The following is a 25,959-nucleotide window of genomic DNA, read 5'->3' on the forward strand; positions in this document are numbered from 1 at the left end:
TGGTCCAAAGGTAAATTTTATTTGCGAAATAGTACGTGTCTATTTCAGGTCATTTGACAGAGTTTCGGGCCTAATGTATTAACCAACCCCAGGGGCAGGAAGTTTCCAGTTTGAAGGATTAACCAGCCTCTGATCAGGGTCTACAGAGATGAAAGGAAGCCACCCACCCCATATCATAGCTGGAGATTTCTTTTAACCTGTTGCCGGAAAGCCAGCCATTCAGATTCCTTTGCCTTATGCTACTTCAAAGTTCTATTTCTGAAATGAATCTATTCCTTTTGTGCTTTTTTCCTTCCAACTTTACAGGCTGTGTCAGCCCTAATCCTCTCCTGCAGGTTGGCATCTCAGTCAGACACCCCCCATAGCCACAGGGCTCAGGGCTAAGTCCAGGTTTGTATGCCCTTGCATTAAAAGTTCTGGAGAGTTAGTTCTAGAGCAGTACTTGTTGGCTTAAAAACAATTAACCTATCACATTTATAGTTAAATCCAAGCTCTAAAGTGCATCTCAAGTGACCACAAGTCCATAATCTCCCCCTCGGGATGGAGAACAGCCCATCTTTCACAGTCCACTTAAGAGAAGGCTCTGCAGGAGTGACGCTCTGAGTCCAGATGAGAAGCAAGGGGCAAACCTTCGAAGGGCCTCAAGTAACACAGCGTCCAAGGACGTAAACTCAGTTATGTGGACTCCAGTGACCATATTCTCGCACTAGGACTACGGTAATTCTATCTTCATTACTTCTGAAAAGGAAAGTTCTCTCAAGAATTCTAAGTGTTACTTTAAAACACTAGTCTAGTGTTCAAAACATTTTTTTCTTACTTTTTAAAATCTTATGTGACAGGAAGTTGTATCTGTCTTACTGATCTAACTACATACCTTACACTGTGGCAAAATGACCCAATTCTAATACACATTCACACCCTTTTTACCAAATAACAGAGCTATGTGCCACGACTGTCTCCCGTGAAAGGCAATATGAAAAGGAAGAGGTTATTTTAAAATAAACACAATATAACCATTGGTGGCAACTGTGTGAGGTCTTTTTTTAAAATGTGTTCTTCTGTTCTACCTTCTTCTTTTCATGGGAACCATTTTAATCTCCATATAAGTTTTAGCTTCTTAAAGCTAATTATTTAACATACGTTTGCTACTCTTCCTTCTTGTATCTTTTGCTCATACATTTCTTTTATTCATTCTCTGTGACTCTCTTTGCTGGCTTGCTCCTGCAGTTGTAGAGGAGCAAATGAGGTAATATATGTGCTGTGTATAATGGAAGATTAAAGTTCAACGTGCTGGCCCAGCCTCATCCAAGTAGTTTAAATCTCTTCCTGTAGAGAAGATAAGGTTAAACGACAGGAATAAACATATTCTTTGCAAATCAGTATAGCCCTTACTTGCAGTCATATAATTTGATCAGTTTAATTTCTTGGTGAAAGAGAAAGAATAACTGACAGATAATTCCTATCCCCTCATTATTCTAAAAGCTACAGCTGAACAGCCTAGGAACCCCTTCTTCCCTCATCCAGACCTCTGCCTTCTCTACTCTCTGCCTTTTCCCATCACCTCTTGACCAAAAGGACATTCCCTGTTATGTGCTTTCTGCACTACAAAAGAGGTGACACCACACCCAGCCGACGGCTCCTTCCCTTTGGCTCCTGTTAGACTCCCTTGCCCTGCTCAAAAGCCCCGAACGTTTCCCCATCCACTCTACTCAAAGTGCACTTTCTCTGTGACCTCTCCATTGGTCACCAGTCAACAGCAGTGGTTCCTGGGGAGAAAACGATGGGCACAGTGGACTGAGTTCTTAGGAGATAAAGGTGGACAGCAGCAAGGAAGATCAGAGGCCACACCCCAATGTTTTTGACACACATTCAGAGAAGGGCAGTGTTTACCCTGCAGTCGATGGGGTCTAACAGCAGGGCGATGACAAGAGTAGCTTGGCCTGTGGAGTGAACCCTCTGGGAGCTGCAGAGGCTTGTGAGGGAGTGACCAGCAGAAATAAGAAGGGTTAGTGATGGGCCTCCACAGTCCCTTGAGCAAGAAATGACAGGTGGAGGGAAGAGAGCGGGAGGTGGAGATGAGACACAGAACCAGATTCAGCTGACTGGGCACGGAGGCATGTGTGATAATGCTCCGGTGCTTAACCTGGACAACTGCATTCAAGGTCTTAGCAGATGAACCTGTATTTGTGTCTTTGTTATTAAAAAGAGAAAAAAAAGATAGTTGATAATTACAAATTGCTAAGCCACATAAAGAATAAACTGTCCTATTTAAAGATGATACACCATTTCCTACACAAACGGATAGCTAAAATGGGTATTTTTTTTGCCTCAGTCAGCTGTCCAAAAACTTCATTTTGAAACTCCGGTTCACTCTATCTTTATGCCCTATCATCACCTGCTCCGTTATCAACTTCTGCACTCTTTCACCTAACTCTTTCTAAATCTACTGTAAGCAGCTTGCACTTGCTGGTACCTGAAGATGACATATGACTAGCATTCCCTTGGTCTTTGCCCATGCTATTTCCTCTATCAGATTCACCCACTCATCAGCAAGTATTCGTTAGCCATCAGTGTACAAGGTGGAATAGAAGAACTGGGTATAGTACTAGCCTTCACAATATGCGTGAATGGACCACGGCAAGAGTTCAAATAATATCCCCCAATGCTTTGACCTGTAGTTAGGTGGGACACAGGTATAAACCAAATCTAATGATGTTAATTAGAGAGAGAAGTATCTGGAGGGATCAGAGAAGCTTTCATTTGAAGTGTCCTTAGAGCATTTTAATAGGGGCTTTTTCTATGGTTTCTGGAAGGGCAAAAGCCATGTCTGTTTTAATCAGTACTGCACAATAACACTGTGCATAGCACCTGCAATGTGGTGGTCACAGTGTGCATTTTGGGCGGAGGCGGGGGGTTGTGTGTTTATCATTCAGATGAAAGCTACAGCATGAACTAAGACACGGAGAGTAGAAAAGCAAAGGACACTCTGTAAAAAAAGAAACAGCATATTCTATTGGAGCACTGACGCTATTTTAAAAGGGTCAGATATCCTAAAAGAGACATACAAATGGCCCACAAGTCCATGAAAAGATGTATTATATCACTAATGATCAGGGAAATGCAAAACCAAACCACGATGAGACATCACCTCACACCAGTCAAAATGGATGTCATCAGAAAGACAGTAGATAACAAGTTTTGGCAAGAATGTGGAGGAAAGGGAACCTCTGGAGCACTGGTAGTGGGGATGTAAACTGGTGCAGCCATTATGTTAAACACCATGGAGGTGCCTCAAAAAATGCAAAATACCACGCTGTCCAGCAATCCCACCTCTGGGTATATATACCCAGAGGAAATGAAATCAGGATCTCGGAGAGTTATCTGCACCCCCATGTTCATTGCATCATTATTCACAATAGCCAAGATATGAAAAGAACCTAAGTGCCAACAGATGAACAGATAAAGAAAATGTGGTATATCCATACGGCGGAATATTACTCAATGAGAAAGAAAATCTTGCCGTTTTGAACAACATGGTGACCTTGAGGGTATTATGCTAACAGAGTTAGAGAAAGACAAGTACTGTATGATATCACTTACGTGGGGAATCTAAAAAAGCCAAACTTATGCAGAGTAAAATGGTGGTTGGCAAGGGCCTGGGGTGAGGGTGAGGGAACTAGAGAGAGATCAAAGGATATAAAATTTCAGTTAGAAAATGAGTACTTCTGGAGATCTAATGTACTGCATGGTGACTATAATTAACAATATTGTATCACATACTTGAAAGCTATTAAGAAAGTCCTCTTACCACACACAAAAAAATTGTAATTATGTGAGGTAACAGAGGTATAGCTAACGTTACAGTAATTATTTCCCAATATCTAAGTGTATCAAGTCAACACCTTAAACTTACACAATGCTATATATCTCGATTATATCTCAATTTATAAAACAAAAAAGAAGGGTCAGATAAGCCAGTCAGGTGAATCAATGTCTATGAATGGAAGGCCTTGAATGCCATTACCTTAGTTCAGTGGGCGCTGGAGGGATGTGCGGGGCAGGGATCAAAGACAGCTTAACCAAAGGTATGACTGCCTGTGAAGGAAGTTCGAGGAGGAGAAGCTGTAGACAGAGCAGCCACTTACAGGAAAGTAGAGGAAATACAGGAAAAGGGGGCAAATGGTAGGATGGTGCCAAAGGGATGGGTGAAAAGTTATGCCAGGACCCCCCTGGCAGGACATGACCTGGGACAAGGATGAGGAGTCTATGAATGAGAGGACCTGGGAGTTCCACACGGTCCTCATGTTGCTTTGAAAATTGAAATAATCGACAACATTAAAAGAAGAAAATCCTACATTTTCACTAAAAATGGATCTCTTAAGAGTCACAAGACCACATGACACTGGATCTGCACTGCAGAAAGCAACTAGCTGCTGCAGCTGAGAGCCGCTGCCTTCCTGTAGATGGAGACATGCCTCCCCGCCCCCCCCCCGCCCCGCCCCCTGCAGCCCCAGCCAGCGTGCTTCACCCTTGAATGTGGCCTCTTGGCGCCTGTGGACATTCAGGTTGTCAAGCCAAGACCGGATTTCAAGTGGGAGGGGCGGAGAGACCGGGAATTAGGAAGAGGAGGTCCTAAGATGCTGCCCCACGCACATAGGTTTAGAAATGGTGTGCTCATCACCTCTGCCATCCTTTATGACCCGATTCACTGCTCTCCACTTTTTTTTTTTTTTTTTTTTTTTTTTTTTTTTTTTTTAGCTCTCTAAGCTTAGAGCAGAGAGAATTCAGTCTGTACTTGCTATCTGCCCTGACAGAGTGAGAACAAAATATTTTAGCTTCTTACTTTGAGATGAAACAAGACTGAAAATTGGAAAAAATGTAGTGGGCTTTTGTTAGAGGACTAAGTGGGGGAAATAGAAATTTTGGCACAGGAGAGTTTGTAAGGAGCAGTGGCTGGCAGTGATTAAGGGCAGGCTCAGTAACGGTTTCAGTCCTGCTTGCCTGTGTCCTAGCTGTGGCTTGTTCGGGCAAGGTACTCAAACCTCCTGTTTCAAATGTTTTCATGTTTTTAAATCAGGGTATTTAGAATAGGGCCGACCAGAGTCAGAGCTTAATAAAAGCTAGTGATTATTAGTAACAGCAGCAGAGAAAACAGCTTTCTGCAGCCAATTTTCACTAGTTTCTGATCAAAGACTGACCTCATGCGCTATAGTAACATTCAGATTCTAGTGGGATTTTCCTGTCCTTAAAATGCGCTTCTAGGTCTGTGGGATCTCAGTTCTTCCCCAAACCTGCCTCTTAACTTTATTTCTTGACTTAAAAGCTGCTGTTATTTCCTTCTTCCTAAGGTTGACCTAGTCCTTGATCACGGGCTCCAAAGGTGAGACAGACACACTTAAAAGATTTGAATTTGCATTTCAACTCATCCACCACTGATCTTGCAACTGTCTCCCCTCCCCCCCACCCCACCCCCACCAAGTCCCTGCACCCTCTCCCCAGGGGTCTCTGCGGCTTTGAGCCTTTGAAGACTAGAGTCTGGTCCATTTCAGTTTCATGTCAGAGTTGCTAGCCATGCTGTGCTCTGCAGGGTATGCTAACGCTACCTGTGATCAAGCTTTGTGTGTTACACTCTGGAGCCTGAGACAGAAAGTTCATGAAAAAGTTATATTAATAAACATGTTTAATCCTGGTTCTGCCACTCTGTACTTGTGGCAAGATACCAAACCTCTTCCGTGCCAGTTTCTTCATGTTTGAAACAGATTAAGTTACTTACTGGCACAGGGCTGTTGTAGAGACTAAATGAATTAATTACCGTGTGTAATATGTTTAGCAAAATGCCAGTCAATGACATGCCGAGGGTTAGGTGGAGAAAGCAGTTTACCTCAGGTGCTTCAATACGGGTGCTTTGGTTGTAGAGAACTTATGAATAATACTAAAAATCTATCTACTTTTTATCATCACCATACAATTCTAAACAGCATCAGTGGCACAATACTTAGTCCTGCTAGGATGGACGGCTCCCAACACCTCCTCCCTTAGTATACCTCTGGTGCCAGTTACATAGAATGCTCACAACGGATAATGATTTACAAACAAAAGATGGGGGGGGGGGGGCGGAGAAGAAAATGTGGGATAAGTAATCAATGCAATGCCAGATGCACAAAAATAAATTCTTTTGCAAGTGTTCCTTTTCATCCCATAGCTGTTGGATAATCGAGAAGTCAACTTAAATTTACCCCCAAGAAAGAAAGCTTATTTCCTTTTAACAGCATCACTGAAGATCATGCCCTTCGGTTACCACAACTCAGTCTGCTGGAAGGGTCTTACCACTATTGATGAACAGGTCTATTAGCTGTTCCTTGGAGAAACCAGCATCCACTTCGGCTCTCACTATCTCACAGGTGAATCCTGCAGCCATTTGTCTGTGCTGTGAGAAGAAACGAGCAATTAGTTCCTGCTTTCAAGGAAAAGGGGGGGGGATAGGTGTAATGGGTACTTACCTTCATGCAGAGTGCAAGCTGATGTGCTATGTAGTCTTGCAAACTTCCTTCGGGGCCGTGGAAGATGACATTATGGTACTGCTCGACCTATTAACAAACCAAGAAGAAATCTTCAGTGAAAATGCTAAGAAGAGAAAAAAAAAAAAAAAAAAGTGGTACCCAAGCAGGAAATTTTCTGATTGTCCTCAGCTTTTGAAAATATTAAAAATATTTTCAGGATTAACTGCATGCACTGGGCACTTGAAGTCTTTCACTTTAATTAAGTGAAATACTGGCAAATTTAGTATTTATTTACTACACTGAGTAAAAGAGCTGACACTTTATTAAAAAGCATACTCTTTTTTCCCTATAATTTTTATTGTTTAATGTTTACGTATTTTTGAGAGAGAGACAGAGTGTGAGCAGAGAAAGGGCACAGAAAGAGGGAGACACAGAATCTGAAGCAGGCTCCAGGCTCTGAGCTGTCATCAAAGAGCCTGACGTGGGGCTCAAACTCACGAACTGCGAGATCATAACCTGAGCCGAAGCCGGAAGCTTAACGGGCTGAGCCACCCAGGCTCCCCTCTTCCCTGTAATTTCTACAATGAGGTTCAGTAGGTAAGCTAGGAACACAGTGCCTAGTGTATTTTGTCCCTTGCAAATGTTTTGTAATGTTTCATTATTATCTCTTACACATGCTCCTTAGTTTGAATTTTCCCAGTGCTTATTTTACTTTTTAGGGGTATGTAAAACAGCAATGATTTCCACTAAAGAAATTCTGGAAAATACAAAGAAACATAAAGCAGCAGACTACAAACCACTGATAGTGTGAGCACTGAAAAGCAACCACTCTAAGTTATGTTTCTTTGCATAGTTGATATGTGTATGCATATTTGTGTATTTTTTAAGAGGAACGTAGAAGTGTAATCTTTTTATGGCTGTCATACTTAGGAGACTCTCTTTGTGCTGGCATCTTACATAAAAGACATCTTCATGACTCTAAGATTATTAGATCAACTCCTGATCTAGATTTTTCCATTCTGGAACTCGGGTGTTTCAAAGAAACCTGGGTAGAGATTGACCACTTTTACTCTGTAAAAAAGAAAATCTCCTGCCTGGATGCCTATAGGATTTTTTTAAACCTTTTTCCTCACATGTGAGGATACCTTGCCTGAGAACATGTGGGGATGTAGCACACACTGGGATGGAAAGCCAGTGGCCATTTACACGGGACAAGGGCAGTGACGTCTGGAGTGAGATGTGGAGAGGAGTCATCCCTTCCACCTCGGTCACCCCTAGGACTGAGCTCTCACTCCCCTAGTCTCCATTTGGGAGCAGCTTTCTTCCTGGAAAGATCTCACAGAAAAGGATCTGTATAGGTGAAGTGGCAAACCTAATGAATATGGTTGATGTAGCTCATGTGTCAAGACTGAGTCACCCAGACTTGGAGATATGTTAAACCTGAAACGGTCTGTTCATGGTTGCCTTATTGTGCTCTGATAAGTTTGTCCTTTTAAAGACACAGGGGAAGGCCATATCTTTGAGGGTGGCTAGGGTAGGCCTGGTAAAACAAAATATGCCACTGGTCCATCACTACAAGAAAGAGGCAGACTTGGGGATATGAAAGGAAGGCTTGAGGGAAAGCTGTTAGCATGGAAGGAAGAAGGACTCCTTCCTTGCCTGGGGCCTTTAGGATTTGCGCTTTTGGCCTCCAAAGAGACCAAACCATGCTTGGAGTAACTCTTGGAAAGTGGAGGAAAACGGGGCTTGACCACTGGGTGTCAGACCATGAGCTTAGAAAGGAATGTGGTCCTTTAAGGGGACCACTAATGAGGGACTAGGGACCGGGTTTTAGGCTCTGAAAGACAACATGTTTGGTAGCCACCAGTGATTTTCTCTGAATCCAGATATTATTCCTCTATTGCTAAGCCTTCAATAAAAAAAGGAAGCAGCTGGATGCACACTGGGGCTAGGGCAGCATCAGGGAGAATGATATACTTGAGAGAAACAGGACAATGGCTACAGTTGCCCAAGGAACACCAGCATCCGGAAGCCACAGCATGAACACAGCCGTAGCTGGCCAGGGCTGTTCTCTATGGTGCTGGGGGTCTGTGACACAAACAATAGTAGAAGGGCCAGCAAGGACCAAGACCGGGACAGGGACTCCCCCAGAGACATAAGAGAATATCCTAGAAAATTCAAATAAGATTCTGCTTCTAGGCAGTGAGGGTATGGATACTCATTAAGGAATTATTGTTAAAGAATAATCTGTTCTCATTTGTACCTAAGAGATGGGGAAGTGGGATGTACTTAAAATTTCAAAAAGTTACCCAGATTTGTCTGGTTGTGACCTCTTTTCCATCCATCTTAAATGGAACATGGTAAGTTCTTCCAATATACATAGTCAGACCTATTTTTGGCTTAGAAGATTTTTCTTCCATTATGTTTCTGGTAATTTCTCCTCTTCTAATTCTCTTTTATTTGGAAGGAAAACTAATAATGCTTAAGCTCCCTCTCTGTCCTCTGCAAGTGCATCTGTCCCCCTAGCTCATCATTATCCTAACTCTTGTCTTTTGCTTCTACTTTGGGGAGAGCTCCTCAAGTTAGTCTTCACGACACTGAAAAGAATGTTCACCGTCTCCCTCCCGCTCTGAACCGTCTCAGGTCCAAGTTTAATGATGCTACTGCACTTTTAGTTGCTCTCAGAGTTCCTTACCTCACCCAGGTCCTTGCCAACGCTTTTGCTTTTAATCTTAGCCTTCTCTCTACCCTGGCTTTCTTGCCCTGCTTTCAGTCGATCTTTTACTCTCCAGAGAATGATAATCTTCTCAATTTTTCATTTTTTCTCATAATTTCTAAGGTGTGTCATTTTGAGTTCTCACAATAACTCTGTTCTGTTCTGCAGGGTTCTTCCCCAGGTAAAATGTTAGCTTGTTATTAGTACTTTTTTTCGTTCTGTGAAACCACAGGAAGAATCTGCAGTAAAGCAGGATGTGTGGACCATCACTGGCTTCACTTGCTTTCGACTTAATTGTTCAGCTGACTCCCGTCTTAGGTCATCCGCTGGACGGTGGGCTGCTGCCTCTGCTTGTGGCTTTGGGATCCGGCAATAGCTGCAGAGGGCTGGACCTGGGCTGTCCACCAGGGCAGACAAATGTGTGAACTAAAGGAAGCAGGACGCTCCAACATCCATCCTGCTGAGGGTGCTTATATAATATGCTCCCCAGATAAAGCAGCCTCACCAACGCCCGCCCACCAACTTCCTGCTCAGGTATTTCTAGCTTTAATCTCTGAATGGATGTGGAAGGACGCATCTTGATAGGAGGTGGAGGAGGATGGCACTACCAAAAGCAGAGACTGCGGTAAGGACATACACCCAATTTCCTAACTGGTATCAAGTTTGCTTTTTTGAATTATTAGTAAGATGGTCATAGGAAATAATGAAGTGTTTTCCTACCTCATTTCAGGTAGGCCTCAAATCAGTGGGTTTAACACTCTCTTATCCCTAAAGGTACGGGAAAATTCTTCCAGATTCTTGCCCAAGGGAGACCTCAGTTCTATTTTCCTCTGTTTTTGTGAAGTTTTATCACTTTTCATAAGCACTTTAGTGGGAAATTGTGTTGGGTACCACAAGACAGGTCCAATTTTAAACCCGAAGTCTTGCACTCTCCAAATTAATCCCAAACTGCCATGCTACTTCTCGGGTAGAACTTCTTTCACAAGGAATGGATTGTTTCATACCAGTGAAACAGGATACAGATTTTCAAGATTTACTGAGTATTCTACCCCTGAGATTTTCAACAAGGATTGCTATTTAATCTTGTCTCACTTCTGAAAACAAGAGTGCTCTATTCATTACAGCCATCTGTCAAACTGCCTACACTGTCTTAAGATTGATTTCGAAATCACCTAACAGCAAGAAACCCGATTTCATAGATACGCTGTCTTCAATTTCAACAACTCATTTGTTCTCGGATTGTAGGTTCTTATAAAATACAGACAGGAAATATTCTGTTTAAAATTTTCATTGAAAAGGCCATTCACTAGCAGCAAGCATTCTGTCTTCACATAGTCTAATATGCTTTCTGGAATAAGGTAAAATAGAAATAAATAAATGCAAAAACAAATGTACAGACTTCCAGATCATTCATACATTCTTTTGTTTGTTTAAAGTTTATTAGATTTTATTTTGAGAGACAGAGCACAAGTAGGGGAGGAGCAGAGAGACGGGGGGGAGAGAGAATTCCAGGCAGGCTCTGCAGTGTCAGTGCAAAGCCTGACTTGGGGGCTTGGAATTATGAACTCTGATATCATGACCTGAGCTGAAGTCAGCCACTTACCCAACTGAGCCATCCAGGCGCCCCTCATTCATACGTTCTGTGCATGCATTCCACAGGTTTTTCCTCATTTCAGATATTACCAATTTTTTTGTTAATGGTATTTGTTCTATCTCATTAAAGGATGTGCTGGTTACCATTTCAGATCTGAACAACAAAAAATTACCAGGAGCCTGTTGCTGTACTGCAAACATGTGAAGCTATGCCAAGAAAACACATTTATCTGCTCTAGCTAAAAATGACATTTCTCCCAACAGCAGGATCTGAGGTGTTATCAATACACATGCTTCATGCCTCCAGCAGAGGGCTCTACAGATAGATAAGTAGACAGGCAGGCAGACAAGACAGTGGGGGGAGGAAGGTAAACATTTTAATTGTTTCGATAGGATATCTCTATCCTCTTTGAGAAAAATCAAACTTCTTAAAGGTGAATTAGAGTCCCCAGAATTACCCCTAAGTGTGTGTTGACAGTGGAATATTTTTGCTTATTAGTAAAGGGACACTGGCCTTTATCACAATTGGTACCAATCCCCTTTATTCTTGTGTCTTCACAGCTTATTCAGGAAGCTCTTATCACATGTCAATTAGTGCTTTGTGACGCAAATGAATTCTGGATTAAATGGAAACAATGACCTCAACAAAGGCCCATCCATCCATTGATTGTTTTCCCCTGCCCTCCAGGCTGTTTTTCTGCGGAATGGAGTTCACCAGAGGAGCTGCTGTCCAGAGGAACAGGGTCTATGTGGCACCTGTGATGTTTTCCGACTTGTGGCATTATTTTAAAGCAATAAACTCAGCCTTCATTTGGAGTTTCACTTGTCAGAGTCTAAGGGAAAGTTTCTACCATCTACAGATGGTTTTAGGCCAGGTTGGGCTGAGATGCTGAACTCAAAAAAGAATAAAAAAGGTTTTTACTGAGCCAATAAAGCTGAGATGGCTCTAGCCATGTCATGGCTTTGTAGCTAGGTGTTTCATTCTGACCTCTTCTGACACTGATTTTAAAGAATTTATGTAGGACTTTAAAGCCACAAACAACACAACTACTGTCAACCTATTCATACAAAATCCCCCCAAACAGTACTGGTGCATCCAGCATCCATCCGGGCTACAAAAAAGCTGGAGCCCATGATAGAGCAAAAGGGTTTTTAGCCATATGCTGAGGTCCCTCTTTATAGAATAGATATAAAAGAGAAATGAGAATTCAAGAGAAATTACAGTTCACGGAGAGAAATATACCATAGGTTTTTAAAAATTAGCTTACTGAAACTTTAAAAGCCAAGATCAGACTTGGTTATTAAATTCAAATAAAGCTAGGCCCCCATATAGGAACACAAACATAATACTTTGGGAATTGTAGCTATTAAAAAAAAAAAAAAAAAAACCACCCATAAGCTATAACTTTGGACCTAACTGCTCCCTTGTCACCCAGCCTCTAGCACTTATAAACTCTTCCTGCTCCAGACCTCCTCTGGGTCAACACTTGCCCTGCTGCCCAGGATCTTCTTCCACTTTTGCCGTGATGGCCAAAGGATTCGCGGGTGTTGGAGCCCCTCTTCCTCATACAGGGGAACTGCCTTCCTCCTTCTGCTAGGCCCTTACCCACATTTACTCCTCCATGCCCTGAAAGATATCAGGCTAGAAGTGGCCACCTGCTAACAGCGTTAATCAAGATTTGTGGCCTCAGATACATAACTGCCATTGCTCACAACATCATTTTTATGAGAACAGAGCAAATTTATTCTGGGAACATAGGAAGAGAAGGTAGAATTTCCTAGTTGTGATTCTTGATGGTTAGCATGGCACATATTGGAGTAGATGGCTAACAGGCAGTGGAATCTCAAGAATTATGTGCTAGGGGATTCAGAGTCCTGCCTTTTCTTAATGGTTATTTATTTGTTTTGAGAAACAGAAAGAGTGCGAGCAGGGGAGGGGCAGAGGGAAAGAGAGAGAATGAAGGAGAAAGAGAAACGCAAGCAGGCTCCACACTTGGCAACAGAGCCCTATGTGGGGCTTGATCCCAGGACCTGAGCCTAAATCAAGAGCCAGACACTTCACTGACTGAGCTACCCAGGCGCCCCCAGAATCCTATATTTTAAAGTCATGCTCAGATTAGGATGATCTATTTAAGTATTTTTCTAATATAATAATTATTTATAATCACTGAAGTATTATAATACAAGATTGCAAACAAGTTAATAAAAATTGCAACGGGCTAAGTAAAGTCTGTTAATATACAAAGTTCAACTATTATAATAAATTATTAGTGATTCAAAACTCAATCAAGTCAAATGTTTCCTTATTAACTCTTAGAATGGAGATTTAAGATCTGTATTATTTTAAATATTCAATGAAAGTATTTAAAAATAACACCATTTATTTTTTTATTTTTATTATTATTTTTTCAATGTTTATTTATTTTTGAGAGAGACAGAGACAGAGTGTGAACAGGGGAGGGGCAGAGAGAGGGAGACACAGAATGCAAAACAGGCTCCAGGCTCTGAGCTATCAGCCCAGAGCCTGATGCAGGGGTCTAACTCACAAGCCATGAGATCATGACCTGAGCCAAAGTTGGATGCCTAACTGACTGAGCCACCCAGGTGCCCCCCAAATAACACCATTTAAAAAACAAAAAGAAACGGGGCACCTGGGTAGCTCAGTCGGTTGAATGTCTGACTCTTGTTGATTTCCACTCAGATATCATGGTTGTGAGACTGGGCTCCACACTGGGCAAGGAGCCTGCCCGAGAATCTCTGTCCTCCACCCTGAGTGCACATGCTCTGACACTCTCTCAAGAAAAAAAAAACCCCAAACTAAAAAAAACGAAACACTCATAAATTGAGAATAGAACTAACAACTAGTTAGTCTCTGGTTTGTTGGGCATTGGTAGCTAAACCATGGCTTAGGCGTTCGGAGGCAAACATACAAATGTACTTGGGATGTTCTGTATATAATGTGCTAGCCGGCATTTCACTTGACAGACCTGCTCAGCCAAGGCTCCTGTGCAGCTGTAATCTGCTGTTATCACCCTTCTGTTCATTTTGTCATCTGGGTGAATGAAAAGCCCTGAGCAGAAAGTTGCCTGGTGCAGAGAAGCTGAGGAGGCAGAAGGGAGAGAAGCGGTTCTACACGCTCATTTTACTGGGCGCCCAGGCTCACATTCCTGAAAACCAACTGGTCACTCAACAACAGCTTTAACTCACACAAAGGAGGAAGGCAGCCCGCCCTCCCACTTGTGTGTCGCCCCCAGGCTTACTCTGAAGCGGCAGGGAGGAACACATAACAAAGAAAACAAGTTACAGTCTCATCGTTACAGGACACCATCTCTTCTAAACTAGAAAGCTTTTTAATGTTTTGGTGCTACTGTGGCTATTTTACAAAGGTCATTCCCAACTTTGGGTTTAGCCAGATCAACAGAATGGTTTGGAATTTGCACTTCTCTTCAGGGGGAACAAAGACATCAATTCATAGTTAATGGAAACAATTTTTGTAAAGGGCCCCTGGCAAACTCATTCATTTTTTAAAAAAGGTTTTCCAAATTAAGGCAGCAGGCAAAATGAACGTTTGTTTAAAGTTTTACACCTTCAATATTAGTTTTAGATGGATCTCACAGAGACCCAAGAGTGCACAAACTTAGCTTAATCACTCACTAGCCACGTGGCCTTGAGCACATTATTTCCCTTCTCTGCTTCAGTTTCCTTATCTATAAAGTGGATGATGCTATCTACCTCATAGCGATGCTCTGAGGAATAAGTAAGACATGTATGTGCCTTTGGCATATTGCCTGGCATGTAATAAGTACTGGACAAAGGTAAAACATTACATTTGTTCACCATTTGTCTAGAATTTGCTACTTTCTCTTGATAATCATATTCTTGTTCCCTTTAATAACAGAATTAGTTTTCCCTGGGTGCATGGTTGCCCAGAAAGCGACCACATATCCCAGCTAGGTGAACGTGTGTCCACATGCTGGTCAGTGGTTGTGGGTGGAAACAATGTGTGCGACGCCCCAGAAAGGAAGGGGCTTGCCCTCCAGGCTCTCCTCCCTCAGGCTAGAACCTGAGGGTGGGAGTGGTGACCCTCTTTGACCAAACCCACATCAACAATACCCCAGGTCACAGTGGCCTACTGAGAGAGAGAGCCAAGCTGCTGACACATCTGCAGGGGTCGGGTCACCCCGCCCCATTTCCCCCTACTGGCTCTCTCATCTGCTGGGATTTCTACATTTGAGAAAAATAAACTTCTATGCTGTTCAAGCTACAGTTTTTTTGTTTCTGTTAAAATGGCCAAATCAATACTTTTAACTGATTCTACCATATATAACTTAGTTCTAAATTATAAAGTTTACAGCAAAGAATCTTGATATTTATAGCCATTCTCTTTCATATTGATGATCAGTTACTTGATGTCAAGTCCAAGTTGGGGAAAGACAACCCTCTCCTGCTCCAGTCACAACACTTCACAGGTGACAGGTGGGAACAGGTGGATGACTGTGATAGAAATCCAGAACTAAGTGACCAGCAGGCTTCTAGGGAAGGGGCTGTTGGGGAAGATCATGGGGTTGGGGCACAGGGTGAGTGGGGCTCCCGCTCCTACAGACATGGAAATGGACCACCCAATACTCCAGGGTCAGGGATGGGAGCCTAAGACTCCCCTTGGCAGCATCCACCTACCAGCCTGAGGTAGTTCTGTAGCATCTGAAGAGGGATCATTGACGCATAAGTCACACTACTGAGGCAGCCTTCTTGGGGACCTGTAAGAAAGCGACACACAGAAGCAAAATTGGTTCTTCCTTATTAAATGTAAATGATCAAGACACAACAAAACTTCTCATAAAAGATACAGTAATGTTTGTTGACTTACGTAGCCAGAGCTAACATTTGACCAAGAGGTACCTTTTGTCTCACCATCGTGAAAATATTTCAACACCCTGAACTGGCCGGTAAACCACCGCTGCTCCCCAGACGTCTCCAGCTGCCCTTCCTTCCCCTGGGAAGCCCACCCATCTCTCCCTGTCCATCACAGCCAGGGCCTTCAGATTCCAGCTGGAATACTACCGCTAGTATCTGCTCCGATCCCTGGATTCAATTTTATTATTTATAAACAAGTGTTATCAGAGATAATCCCAACCCTCTGAAAGTTCTAGCCTGGGACAGCATTCGTGCACAGTTCTGGGGGTTACCCTTTATGTTCTTTCCCAAACTCTATCTCCCTCACTTGCCTCCCAAGTTCTGCTACTCTCTCAATACACTGCTTGAGCCTGAAGGAATTTTCTGGGATAACCTCATACTTTTTTTTTTTTTTCCTAACTTCAGTAAGTAGTTCAAACAATAGAATTCAACTTTTAAAGAATCCATTCCCAAATATGGGAAATACATGATAAAATCCCTTTTAGAGTTAAGGGCTGAGAAATGGAGTATTCCTGTAACACTTACTAGCTATGTAACCCTAGATAAGAAACTCAATCTTTCTAAGCCTTAATTTCCTTGTACGTAAAATGAGGGTAAACAGAAATACTTACCTCAATGGGTTGTTATATGGATTAAGTGAATTTATACTTGTAATGTGCTATAAATGATAGGGCCTTCCACATAGTAGGTGTTCACTAAACATTACCCGTACCATTATAATAATTGTATTCATCATACACTGGACTTGACAGTAACAGAAGGCATTTCTTTTAACATGGTCTCTTGTCACTCTCTCAGTACATTAAGTTTAGCTTCTGGTTTGTTCCTAATGAGAGAGGTGATCAGAATCGCAGCAATCAATGGTCAGGACGGATATCTCCACAGGTGTCAGAAACATGGCTTTTGATTTTTCCTCTTCTTAGTGAGACTTTTCAAAAAACATCTAATTACTTAATAGAGGGGGTCACACATGCATTGCTGGAGAACACAGGACAGAAACATGCAGATTTAAGACCCAGCACCACGACACATCATGAAGCCAACACTCTGTCAACAGCACCTCAGTGTGGACTACTCTTACCTGATAAAAGCACAGTGACTCGCTCTGCTTTATTCTTCTTCATAAAGTCCCACGGGGACTGGGTGAAGCTCTGACCTGCTGACCACGGCACATTTCCTAAGTTCAAGAAAACGAAATAAAATGTCAAAGAAGCTTCAAAGTAATTTTTCTTCTAAGGGACAATATACAATCTCCTGTGGAATCCAGGGTTTAGACTGTCAAAAGCACACACAGAACATGTAAAGCATCACATAGGGGTTAACTCCCTAATACAATGTCTGTTAAAGGTCAAAAGGCAAGCCTTCAAAGAAGAGGCTTCTCCAAAGCTGTTTTTAGGACTAAGAGAGAAATCTGGAGAGCAAAAATATACTAAATATTTCTAAGGTTAAGTTTTTAGGAACAAAGCTGATGATAACTTTCCATGGTTCTTCCAGTGCCTGCTTCACAAAGTCTAAGCACTTTGAATGAGGTGAAGTAACAGGTCCTTTATGATCTGCTCCCTTTCCAACAAATTTTTAGATTCCAGAAAATACAGGTTACTTCAGGGGCTCAGTATAAAGGAAGCCTTCTCACAGTCTGGGCCCTCTGCTCATGCCTGCTCAGAAAGGGTGCCACTTCCTTGGTGTCTACTCTAGGGACGGATTAGTAGGAAGTACTTGTTCCGTCCCTTCCCATCCACAGATCTTAAATATTCCCACCACACACACACACTCCCCACCTGTAACTCACTGCTTATCTGTTGGCCTGGGTCCCTTTAATCTAGTTAGGTGATATAGTAAAGTCACTTATATACATACAATAATAAATAATGTCCTGGTTGCCCGTTATCAAGTGGATACAATTAGGCACTAAACTAAGCCCTTTACCCACAGAAGCCAATGATCTTTACATCTGAAATGCTACTAGGTGCCCTACACAAATATGAACACTGGCACCATCAGGCCTTAGCATCCACTGCTCACAGAGGTAAATCTCTCTGATGGTGGTAAATATCCATTTGCATATGCTTGTTTCCAGATCAGCTGAAGGCTGATGATGCAGTGTCATTTTCTTCTGAACAAGTCTGTGCTGATTTCATTTATTAGACTCTTGGGCACAACCACACCTTGAATAACAGTTTGTTGTGTGGGCAAAATGTGTTCCTGAGAATCATTTATGACATATTATCTTAATGTAATTATTTAACTATACAATAATTCTTCTGTAAGAATTGTAATTATATTAATGATCTTGCCAAAGATCAATAAAATTAAATTGTCATGAATTATCAGCCTTAAAAACTAGTAAAATACATTTTTGGGAAGTGATTTAGCATCTATAAATTAACAGAATAAAACCCTTTCTGCTATAATAAGCTGATATTAAAAGCATGGTGAAACTCACCGTTTCCTCAACCCTGATTATTCTTATGCAACAAGTGCTGTTGAAAATATGCAGGCTTTCCTATCACACAGACTGGGATTTGAATCTTATCTGCTTTGGTCCTTTGCTGTGTGACCTCAGGCCTACGAGGTGACCTCACCTTGTAACTAGTTATTTGTAGAATGAGTCTGTTGTAAGGACTTGTTGAGGTGCTGTGTATAAAGGGTCCAGCACAGTTCTGAAATAATGGCAGGTTCCCCAAAGATGTTAGTTCTCCTGGTTCAAGAGGAAACAAACTAACCAGAGACATTTATAGAGCACTTACTATGCTCACCAGAAAGTAAATCTTACAAGTTCTTCGGAGTCTGTTTCATAGTGCCTATCAAACAGAAACAGGCAGCTATCACCCTCACTCATCCCATGTGGGAGCTCTGATCAGATCTTCAATGAATAGGGCTTCTTCCAACTCTAGACTTCACTAGGACTCCTGTCCTGGAAGTAAGGTGTTCATGTAGTACGAGCCCTGGCCCAGCCCAGGTACAAATCTGGAGCTGTGTTCAGAACCTGTGCACCAGCAAGCAGCTACAGAGTGGTTTGTTTCTTGCATTTATCAAAACAGCAAGTGGAATCACAAACCTCATCAAGGGCTTTCTTGTTCTTTACTCTCTGAGTATTATCTGAGGTATGAAAGCATTTTTTATACTAACAGGCAACATTATGTAATGGCCGCATTGTGAATAATCAAGTTTTTTAGCACCAGCAGCTGCCACAAGTGAGCTCTCATTGTATTTAATCAGTGAACCAAGTATCAGGTTATGGAGCTCATAAACATAAATAAACCCAGAAATTTAACTTTCTCTCCATCACAGGATTGCTGATACCTAGCATGATGGATCGTACACTGCTTGTCCCGAGGCCAATGCTGGAGTCAGTGGTGTTATTAAATGTCACATCTTCCAGACTCCACCATCCATCAGATGAGATTGCTTGGAAATGATTTGTCAGAGCTTGACTCACTGCTTTTGAAAAATCATCCCATGATGTCTGTTTGCGGATATTTAAAGCACATATTGTGTTTTCGCATTCAAAGTCATCGGAACCATAGCTGCCTGGTTCAATCTCACCCACTGAAATCCTTAAGGGTATTTTAAGAGCATCTGTTGGAAGAATAAAAGAATTAAGGGGAAAAATCTTGATAGGAAAAAGCAGCAAAACGTATATAAAACAAGCAGGTATGAACATTTTAAAAACAAAGCAAAGGGCAGCTCTCATGTTTCTTTAGATACTATCAACCGAATGTTCTCCTACTGGAGTAAACTTGTCTCCCAAACTCTTCACAGCTTCTTTGGAACCATGTTGCTTGAAATATTTGTCTTTCCTTGTATCTTTGGCCTTTTGTACTTCATTGACTCTTCCCTTCAGCAAGACTCTCAAGTTCTTAAAAAAAAAAGTCTGAGAAAATGAGAGCCCTCTCTTGACCCTAAATTCTCTATATTGCCCTTTCTCCTCACCTACATTGATAACATCATAAATAAGGCAGGTTCCAGTTGTAGAAGTCACTGTGCTTAGGATAGTGGCTTTGGACTCCTACAGACCTTGGTCTAAGCCTCAGGGTCAGCCTCCTACTAGCCCTGTGTACTTGGTAAACTGATCTCTCTATACCCTAATTCCTTCTACAAAATGTTAGGAATGTGCTATTAAATTATTATGAAGACTCAGTGAACACATGTTTGAAATGAATTTAACACACTAACGGTTATGTGGTAAATACTGGTGAGTATTTAGTAAATAGTAAACAGTAAACAGTGCAGTCGAAGCTTTTTAAGTGATCTTTCCAATCTCTGTGACACCAACTGACTGAGGCCCCACCGAGCTATGCAGCACCCCATGCACTCCACTTCTCACGAACTGAATTACGTGCTCACCAAGAGTCACTTGTGTTTATTCCCTAGTCTTTTATAAAGTGTCGAACTCATTACTGTAATTACTAAATTAAATATTCCATAAACTGATGAAATGACTTACTCTTCCTATAAAATTGAAGTTGAACACTTTACAGACACTGAACAAATGAGGTGCTAAAAAAAAAAGTTGGGGCACCTGGGTGGCTCAGTCGGTTAAGTGTCCGACTTCGGCTCAGGTCATGATCTCAAGGTTTGTGGGTTCGAGCCCTGCATCGGGCTCTGTGCTGACAGCTCAGAGCCTGGAGCCTGTTTCAGATTCTGTGTCTCCCTCTCTCTCTGCTCCTCCCCCATTCCTGCTCTGTCTCCCTCTGTCTCAAAAATAAGCAAACATTTAAAAAAATAAAATAAAAAAAAAAGTCACCTAAGGAGGTATGGATTAGACAACTACATAAAGCTAGAAAAGATTATCTTTGGGGTGCCTGGGTGGCTCTTGGTTTCACGTCAGGTCATGATCTCACAGTTCATGAGTTTGAGCCCCCATCGGGCTCTGAACAGTGCAGAGCCTGCCTGGGATTCTCTCTCTCTCCCTCGCTCTCTGCCCCTCTTACTCACTTTTGCTCTCTCAAACTAAATAAATAAACTAAAAAAAAAGAAATAAAAAAATTATCTTACTTAAATTTTTTTAAAAGTTTATTTATTTTGGGTAGAGATTGGGCAGGGGAGGAGCAGAGAGAGAGAGGAAGAGAGAGAGAATCCCAAGCAGGCTCTGCACTGTCAGTGCAGAGTCCCATGAGGGGCTCAAACTCATGAATCGCACGCAAGATCATAACCTGAGCAGAAAGGAAGAGTTGGACACTTAACCAACTGACCACCCAGGTGCCCTGAAAAAAAAGATCTTAAGTCCTCAAACACTAGAAATCACAGATGAAGCATAAATGTGTGGTTTGTTCAAATAAGAATATGGGCAATTTCTATTAGCAAAACCATAGTAAAGTAAAAACCTTTACCTAAAAATTGATGGAAGAAATCTCTGTATGTTAAAGTTAACACAAAATGTTTAAAATGTATATTTTTAGGATTCCCTTCTTCAACTGGCTTTTTCTATTAACCAACTACTAGATTAGTTTATTTTCCAATTATCAACAATTCTCGGGGCACCTATCAGTTGATTGAGCGTCCAGTTCTTGGTTTCGGCTCAGGTCACAGTTTGAGAGTTTGAGCCCTGCACTGGGCTCTGTGCTGACTGTAAGTATGGAGCCTGCTTGGGATTCTGTCTCCCTCTCTCTGCCCCTCCTCCACTTGCTCTCTACCTCTCTCCCAAAATAATGTTAATAAATTTAATACGTTAAAATAAATGTTAAAAAATTTAAGTATCAGTTCTCATCAATAGCATATGACACAACTGATCTCTCCCTGTTCTCTGATATGCTCCTGCAAGATTCCCTCATGCCTCCCTGGTCACTCTTTTATGTTGTTCCTTTGCTGGTCCCTTCACATTTTCCATTTTCTTAATGATAGAGTGTTGCAAGGCTCCTTTCTCTTACTTTTTCTGTCTGTGTTCACTTCCTTAGTGATCTCATCCAGTCCCATGACTTTAAATATCATCTATGAACTGCTGACTCTCAGATTTATGTATCCAGCTCATACTCATCTCTGGGATTCCTGCTGACTTGGCATCTCGACACAGATATCCTAACAGACATCTCCAATTCATAATTCCAAAACGGAACTCCTGATCTTCAATAGCAAAATCTGCTTCACCCACAGCTTTCCCGCCCCACCCCCCCTTTGACAGGTGATGGCCACTCCATCCTGCCAACTATTCAGGCTGAATACCTTGGGGTTACCCACAAATCCCTTCTCTCTCTCTCATACTGCAGGTTCAATCCATCAGGAAGTTCCACTGGCTCCGCCTTCAGCTGTATCCAGAACCCAACCACTTTCCACCACCTCATCTGCGACAATCCTGGATTGAGCCGTCACTGTCCTCTCTCACTGGAAGACGACGCCAAGGGCCTACCACGTCTCCCTGCCTCCGCCTGTGACTTCCTACGTCTACTCTCAACAAAGCAGCCACAGATACTATGGAAATGTACATCAGATCCCATCACTCCGAAGCTCGAGCACTGTGACGGTTACCTTACAATGACCTACAAATTTCAGCCAGATCAGACCTCCACCCCCATCCCTTCTTGTAACTTCTCTCTCCTCGCTCATTCAAAACCAGCACTCTGCCCTCCTCACAGTTCCTCAGACATAGCAGGTATGCTCCTGCTTGAGGACCTCTGTCCACATGATGATGTTCTCCCTGGAAATCTCTTACCTGAGGTATCGACATCGTTGCTCTGCTCACCCCCTTCAAGTGTTTGCTTCAATGTCTCAGAAGGGGGCTCTTCTGACCATTATTTTAAAAACTGAAACCCAGGGGCTCCTGAGTGGCTGACACTTAGTTTCAGCTCAGGTCATAATTTCATGGTTTCATGGGTTCAAGCCCCACATCAGGCTCTGTGCTGGTAGTGTGGAGCCTGCTTCGGATTTTCTCTCTCCCTGCCCCTCCCCAACTCACACACTCTCTCAAAATAAATAAATAAACTTAAAAAAAACAACAACACACAAAACCCAAGCTGAAACCCATCCTCATATGCCCAATCCTCCCTTAGTCTTTTCCGTAGCACATATCCCTGTCTCACATACCATACAATGAATTACTACTTATGTTTATTGTTCATTTTCTGTCTCAATGTCAGAATGTAAGGTAAAAACAAATTATTGATACAGTTAGCTGATTGGATGGATTGAGTGATAATCTCCATATAAGAAGTCATAATATTTTGTACAATCTGAAACTCCATATTCCATAAACCCACATGTGAACCTTTCAGAACATGTCCTGAGGAGTATACATTCTTAGAGCTGGAAGAGACCCAAAAGATCATCCATTACCTTCACAGACAGGTAGGCAACCAGGGGTTGAGAGATAACCAACTTGCCTACATTCATCTGATCAGCTGATGGCAAAGTACCCAGCCATGACTCTTCATACCCTATTAGTCTCATGTCTTAGAGACACAATCTAAGTCAGAAGAGCAATAATTATTTAAATACTGTCCAAGGTCATTAAAATACAATGAGGATCTAGCATTATTCTATTTAAGATTTTTTAAAATGTTTTTTATTAACTTTGAGAGACAGAGAGAGTGAGCGAGCAGGAGCAGGGGAGGGCCGGGGTGGGGGGGAGAGAGTGGGGAAGGGAGAGAGGGGGAGAAAGGGAGGGAGGGAGAGAGAGGGGGAGAGAGGGAGGGTGGGAGGGAGAGAGAGAGAATGAATTCCAAGCAGGTTCACACTGTTAGAGCAGAGCCCAATGTGGGGCTCAAACTCACAAACCATGAGATCATGACCTGAGCTGAAACCAAGAGCTGGAGGCTTAACTGACTGAACCACACAGGTGCCCCAAAGATCTAGCATTATTTTAATAGCAACTAATTCTGTAAAAAGCCATTCTACATGGAAAAAAATAATTACCACATTTATAACCAATAAAACGTTTTTGTAGTTACTAGGGTTCAAAGAAGGCTGAGCAGAGAGTAAAGAAAACTGTAGCTGGATTAATCTTTTCCCATCATGCCAGAGGTGCCAGCAGTGTGGGTGAAGAAGGCACCAAGCTGCAAATGGCACTCACTCAGATTCTCCAGCAGATGCTTGCAGTCATCAGTGGCGACATCGTGCGCGGTCCGATGGCACTTATCTTTTCTTTCTGGCTCAAGCCCTCCATGCATACACAAGATTTCCAGGCAGTTCTAGAAAGGCAAGAGCTCTATTACATCATGTCCAAATGAATAAACTCAAACGAAAAATCCAAGGGAAAAGTCATTTGCCTGTAACGAGCAAATCAGAAATTCTCTGCCAGACATCGTATTTCAATTCCAGCAATCCAAATACACACATTAATCTACACACTGGCTCAAAATGGAAAGCAAAGAGTGTGCTTCATTCAAATGTGAATCACAGGACCAAAACACTGCTCCACAGAACAGCCTCTTAGGTTTCAAGAGAAAAAGAACAGATTACTAATCATTCATGCTGCAGAATGAAATTAAGAAAGAAATTGGCTTCAGCAGACAGTATCCTTTTATGGTAATTTGGCAATATAAAGCCAAGACTTTGCTATAGGTGGGTGCTCCATGCTGTATTCTAGACAATGAACTGTTTCCCTAGTCATGTAAGTGCAGGGTTCCCATTGTAACAACTCTTGTCTCACGGTCCTCACAAGCACATTTATAACTGAGATCTTACGCTCTTATTTTTTTATATGAAAAATATGAACACCATGTTGATTGAGTTTTTAGAAAAACATTCCCAATATATTGAAGTTATGTGCTCTCTTTTTCAGCTCTTTCTTCTATGTTGCTTCAGGAAATCCCCATCAAAAAGTATCAGTAACCTATGAACTGAAAACTCTTAGTTCTCCAAAATTTTTCAAAACAAAGTAAAGACAATATATGTACAAACATTTTCAAGTAAGTAACTGCACGGCAAGAAATAACATCAGGATATTTATTAAGGACCTCTGCTATATCAACTTTTACTACTTGGTGATTTGTTTACTTATTTCCCACCAGAATAAGCACAGAACTGAATAGAACAGAAACCATAAAAGGAAACAAACAACCAAATAAGCAATATCCTTCTCATCTCTCCCCTGCAAACACGCGTTCGCGCGCGCGCACACACACACACACACACACACACACACACACACACGCTTTGGGCTGATTTCACTTCTGACAACAGTAAACCAGGTAGTCTGAAAGTCTACTGATTTTGCTGTAAAACATCATCTTTCTATTTTATAAAACACAAAACACAATTTTCCCTTCCTTTATGTAAATATTTTTATTGGCATACACTATCCTCATAGAAAAGTACACAAGCTTGAAGAAGTATCACAAAATGAACATAACTATGTAAGGAGCACTCTGGAAGCCTTCTGTATGTTTCATCTAAATCATTAGCCCCACCCTTCTCTCCCTCCGGTAACTCCTAGGATGATTTCTAATATCAGAGACTGGTTTATCCAGTTTATAAACTTAATATAATTGGAATCATACTGCAGTTTCACTTTTATATTTGGCTTTTCATTCAACATAATGTCTATAAAATTCATCCATATGCTGGGACTAAGCATAGTTTATCCTTCTTTTAAAAAATTACTGTGGGATATATGAACATACCACAATTTACTTGTTAATGGACATCTGGGCTCCACTATGGACATTCTAGTACACATCCTTTGATAGACATATGTACACATTTCTGTTGGATCTATGTACATAGTTAGACTGTTGGGGCACAGGATATGCATATGTTGCTCTAGGTCAGTATATACTGCAAAGAGCTTTTAATAAGTGGCTATACTAAACTCCACTCCCACCACGAGTATGTGTGAGTTCCCGGTGCTTCATATTGCCCCCCAAACACACTTTATATATGAATTCATAAAGAAGTACAGAAAATCCCCTAAAGGTCAAAAAGAGAGAGAGAGAGACAGAGAGAGAGAGAGAGAGAGAGAGAGAGAGAGAGGAAACTAAACCACAAATTAAGTGAAATTTGAATAGGAAGCCAGTGTTGGTCTGAGGGCAAAGCTAATGTGGGCAATCTTTTCAGATGCTGGGGAGATGGGAGAGTAGGTCTTTGGACCTCTAAAATGGAGGAGTTGAACCAGAGGTATGCCTGCAAAGGGAGTGGACAAGAACATTGGTTTCTCATTGCCCCTGCTTAGGTTGGAGGGATCTCGTCTAAAAATTGTAATCGAAGTCTGTTTTTCATAGGTGGGTCTGGGGTTCAAGTTCAAAAACTCCCTAAGACAAGAAATGAGCTCAAAACAAAGTCAAATATATAAACAACAGTTCT

At 41.9% G+C, this 25,959-nt stretch overlaps 1 protein-coding gene across 5 annotated transcripts in view; it reads right to left on the reverse strand.

Annotated features, from left to right (window-relative positions):
- The window catches only part of CTTNBP2 (cortactin binding protein 2), a 147,749-nt gene that overhangs the window by 21,198 nt on the left and 100,592 nt on the right, over window positions 1–25,959 (reverse strand). For all 5 annotated transcript variants that reach the window (XM_078440131.2, XM_078440142.2, XM_078440145.2 and 2 more), the window contains 6 exons: window positions 23,729–23,846; window positions 19,027–19,302; window positions 16,805–16,900; window positions 15,487–15,566; window positions 6,501–6,587; window positions 6,328–6,427 (listed from right to left, as the gene is read on the reverse strand). In XM_078440131.2, coding sequence (XP_078296257.2) covers window positions 6,328–6,427; window positions 6,501–6,587; window positions 15,487–15,566; window positions 16,805–16,900; window positions 19,027–19,302; window positions 23,729–23,846 — 757 coding nt within the window. The remainder of the gene's footprint in view (window positions 1–6,327; window positions 6,428–6,500; window positions 6,588–15,486; window positions 15,567–16,804; window positions 16,901–19,026; window positions 19,303–23,728; window positions 23,847–25,959) is intronic.

Source organism: Panthera onca, chromosome A2 (assembly GCF_046562875.1).
Source record: "Panthera onca isolate mPanOnc1 chromosome A2, mPanOnc1 haplotype 2, whole genome shotgun sequence".
In the NCBI taxonomy this organism is placed as follows: Eukaryota; Metazoa; Chordata; class Mammalia; order Carnivora; family Felidae; genus Panthera; species Panthera onca.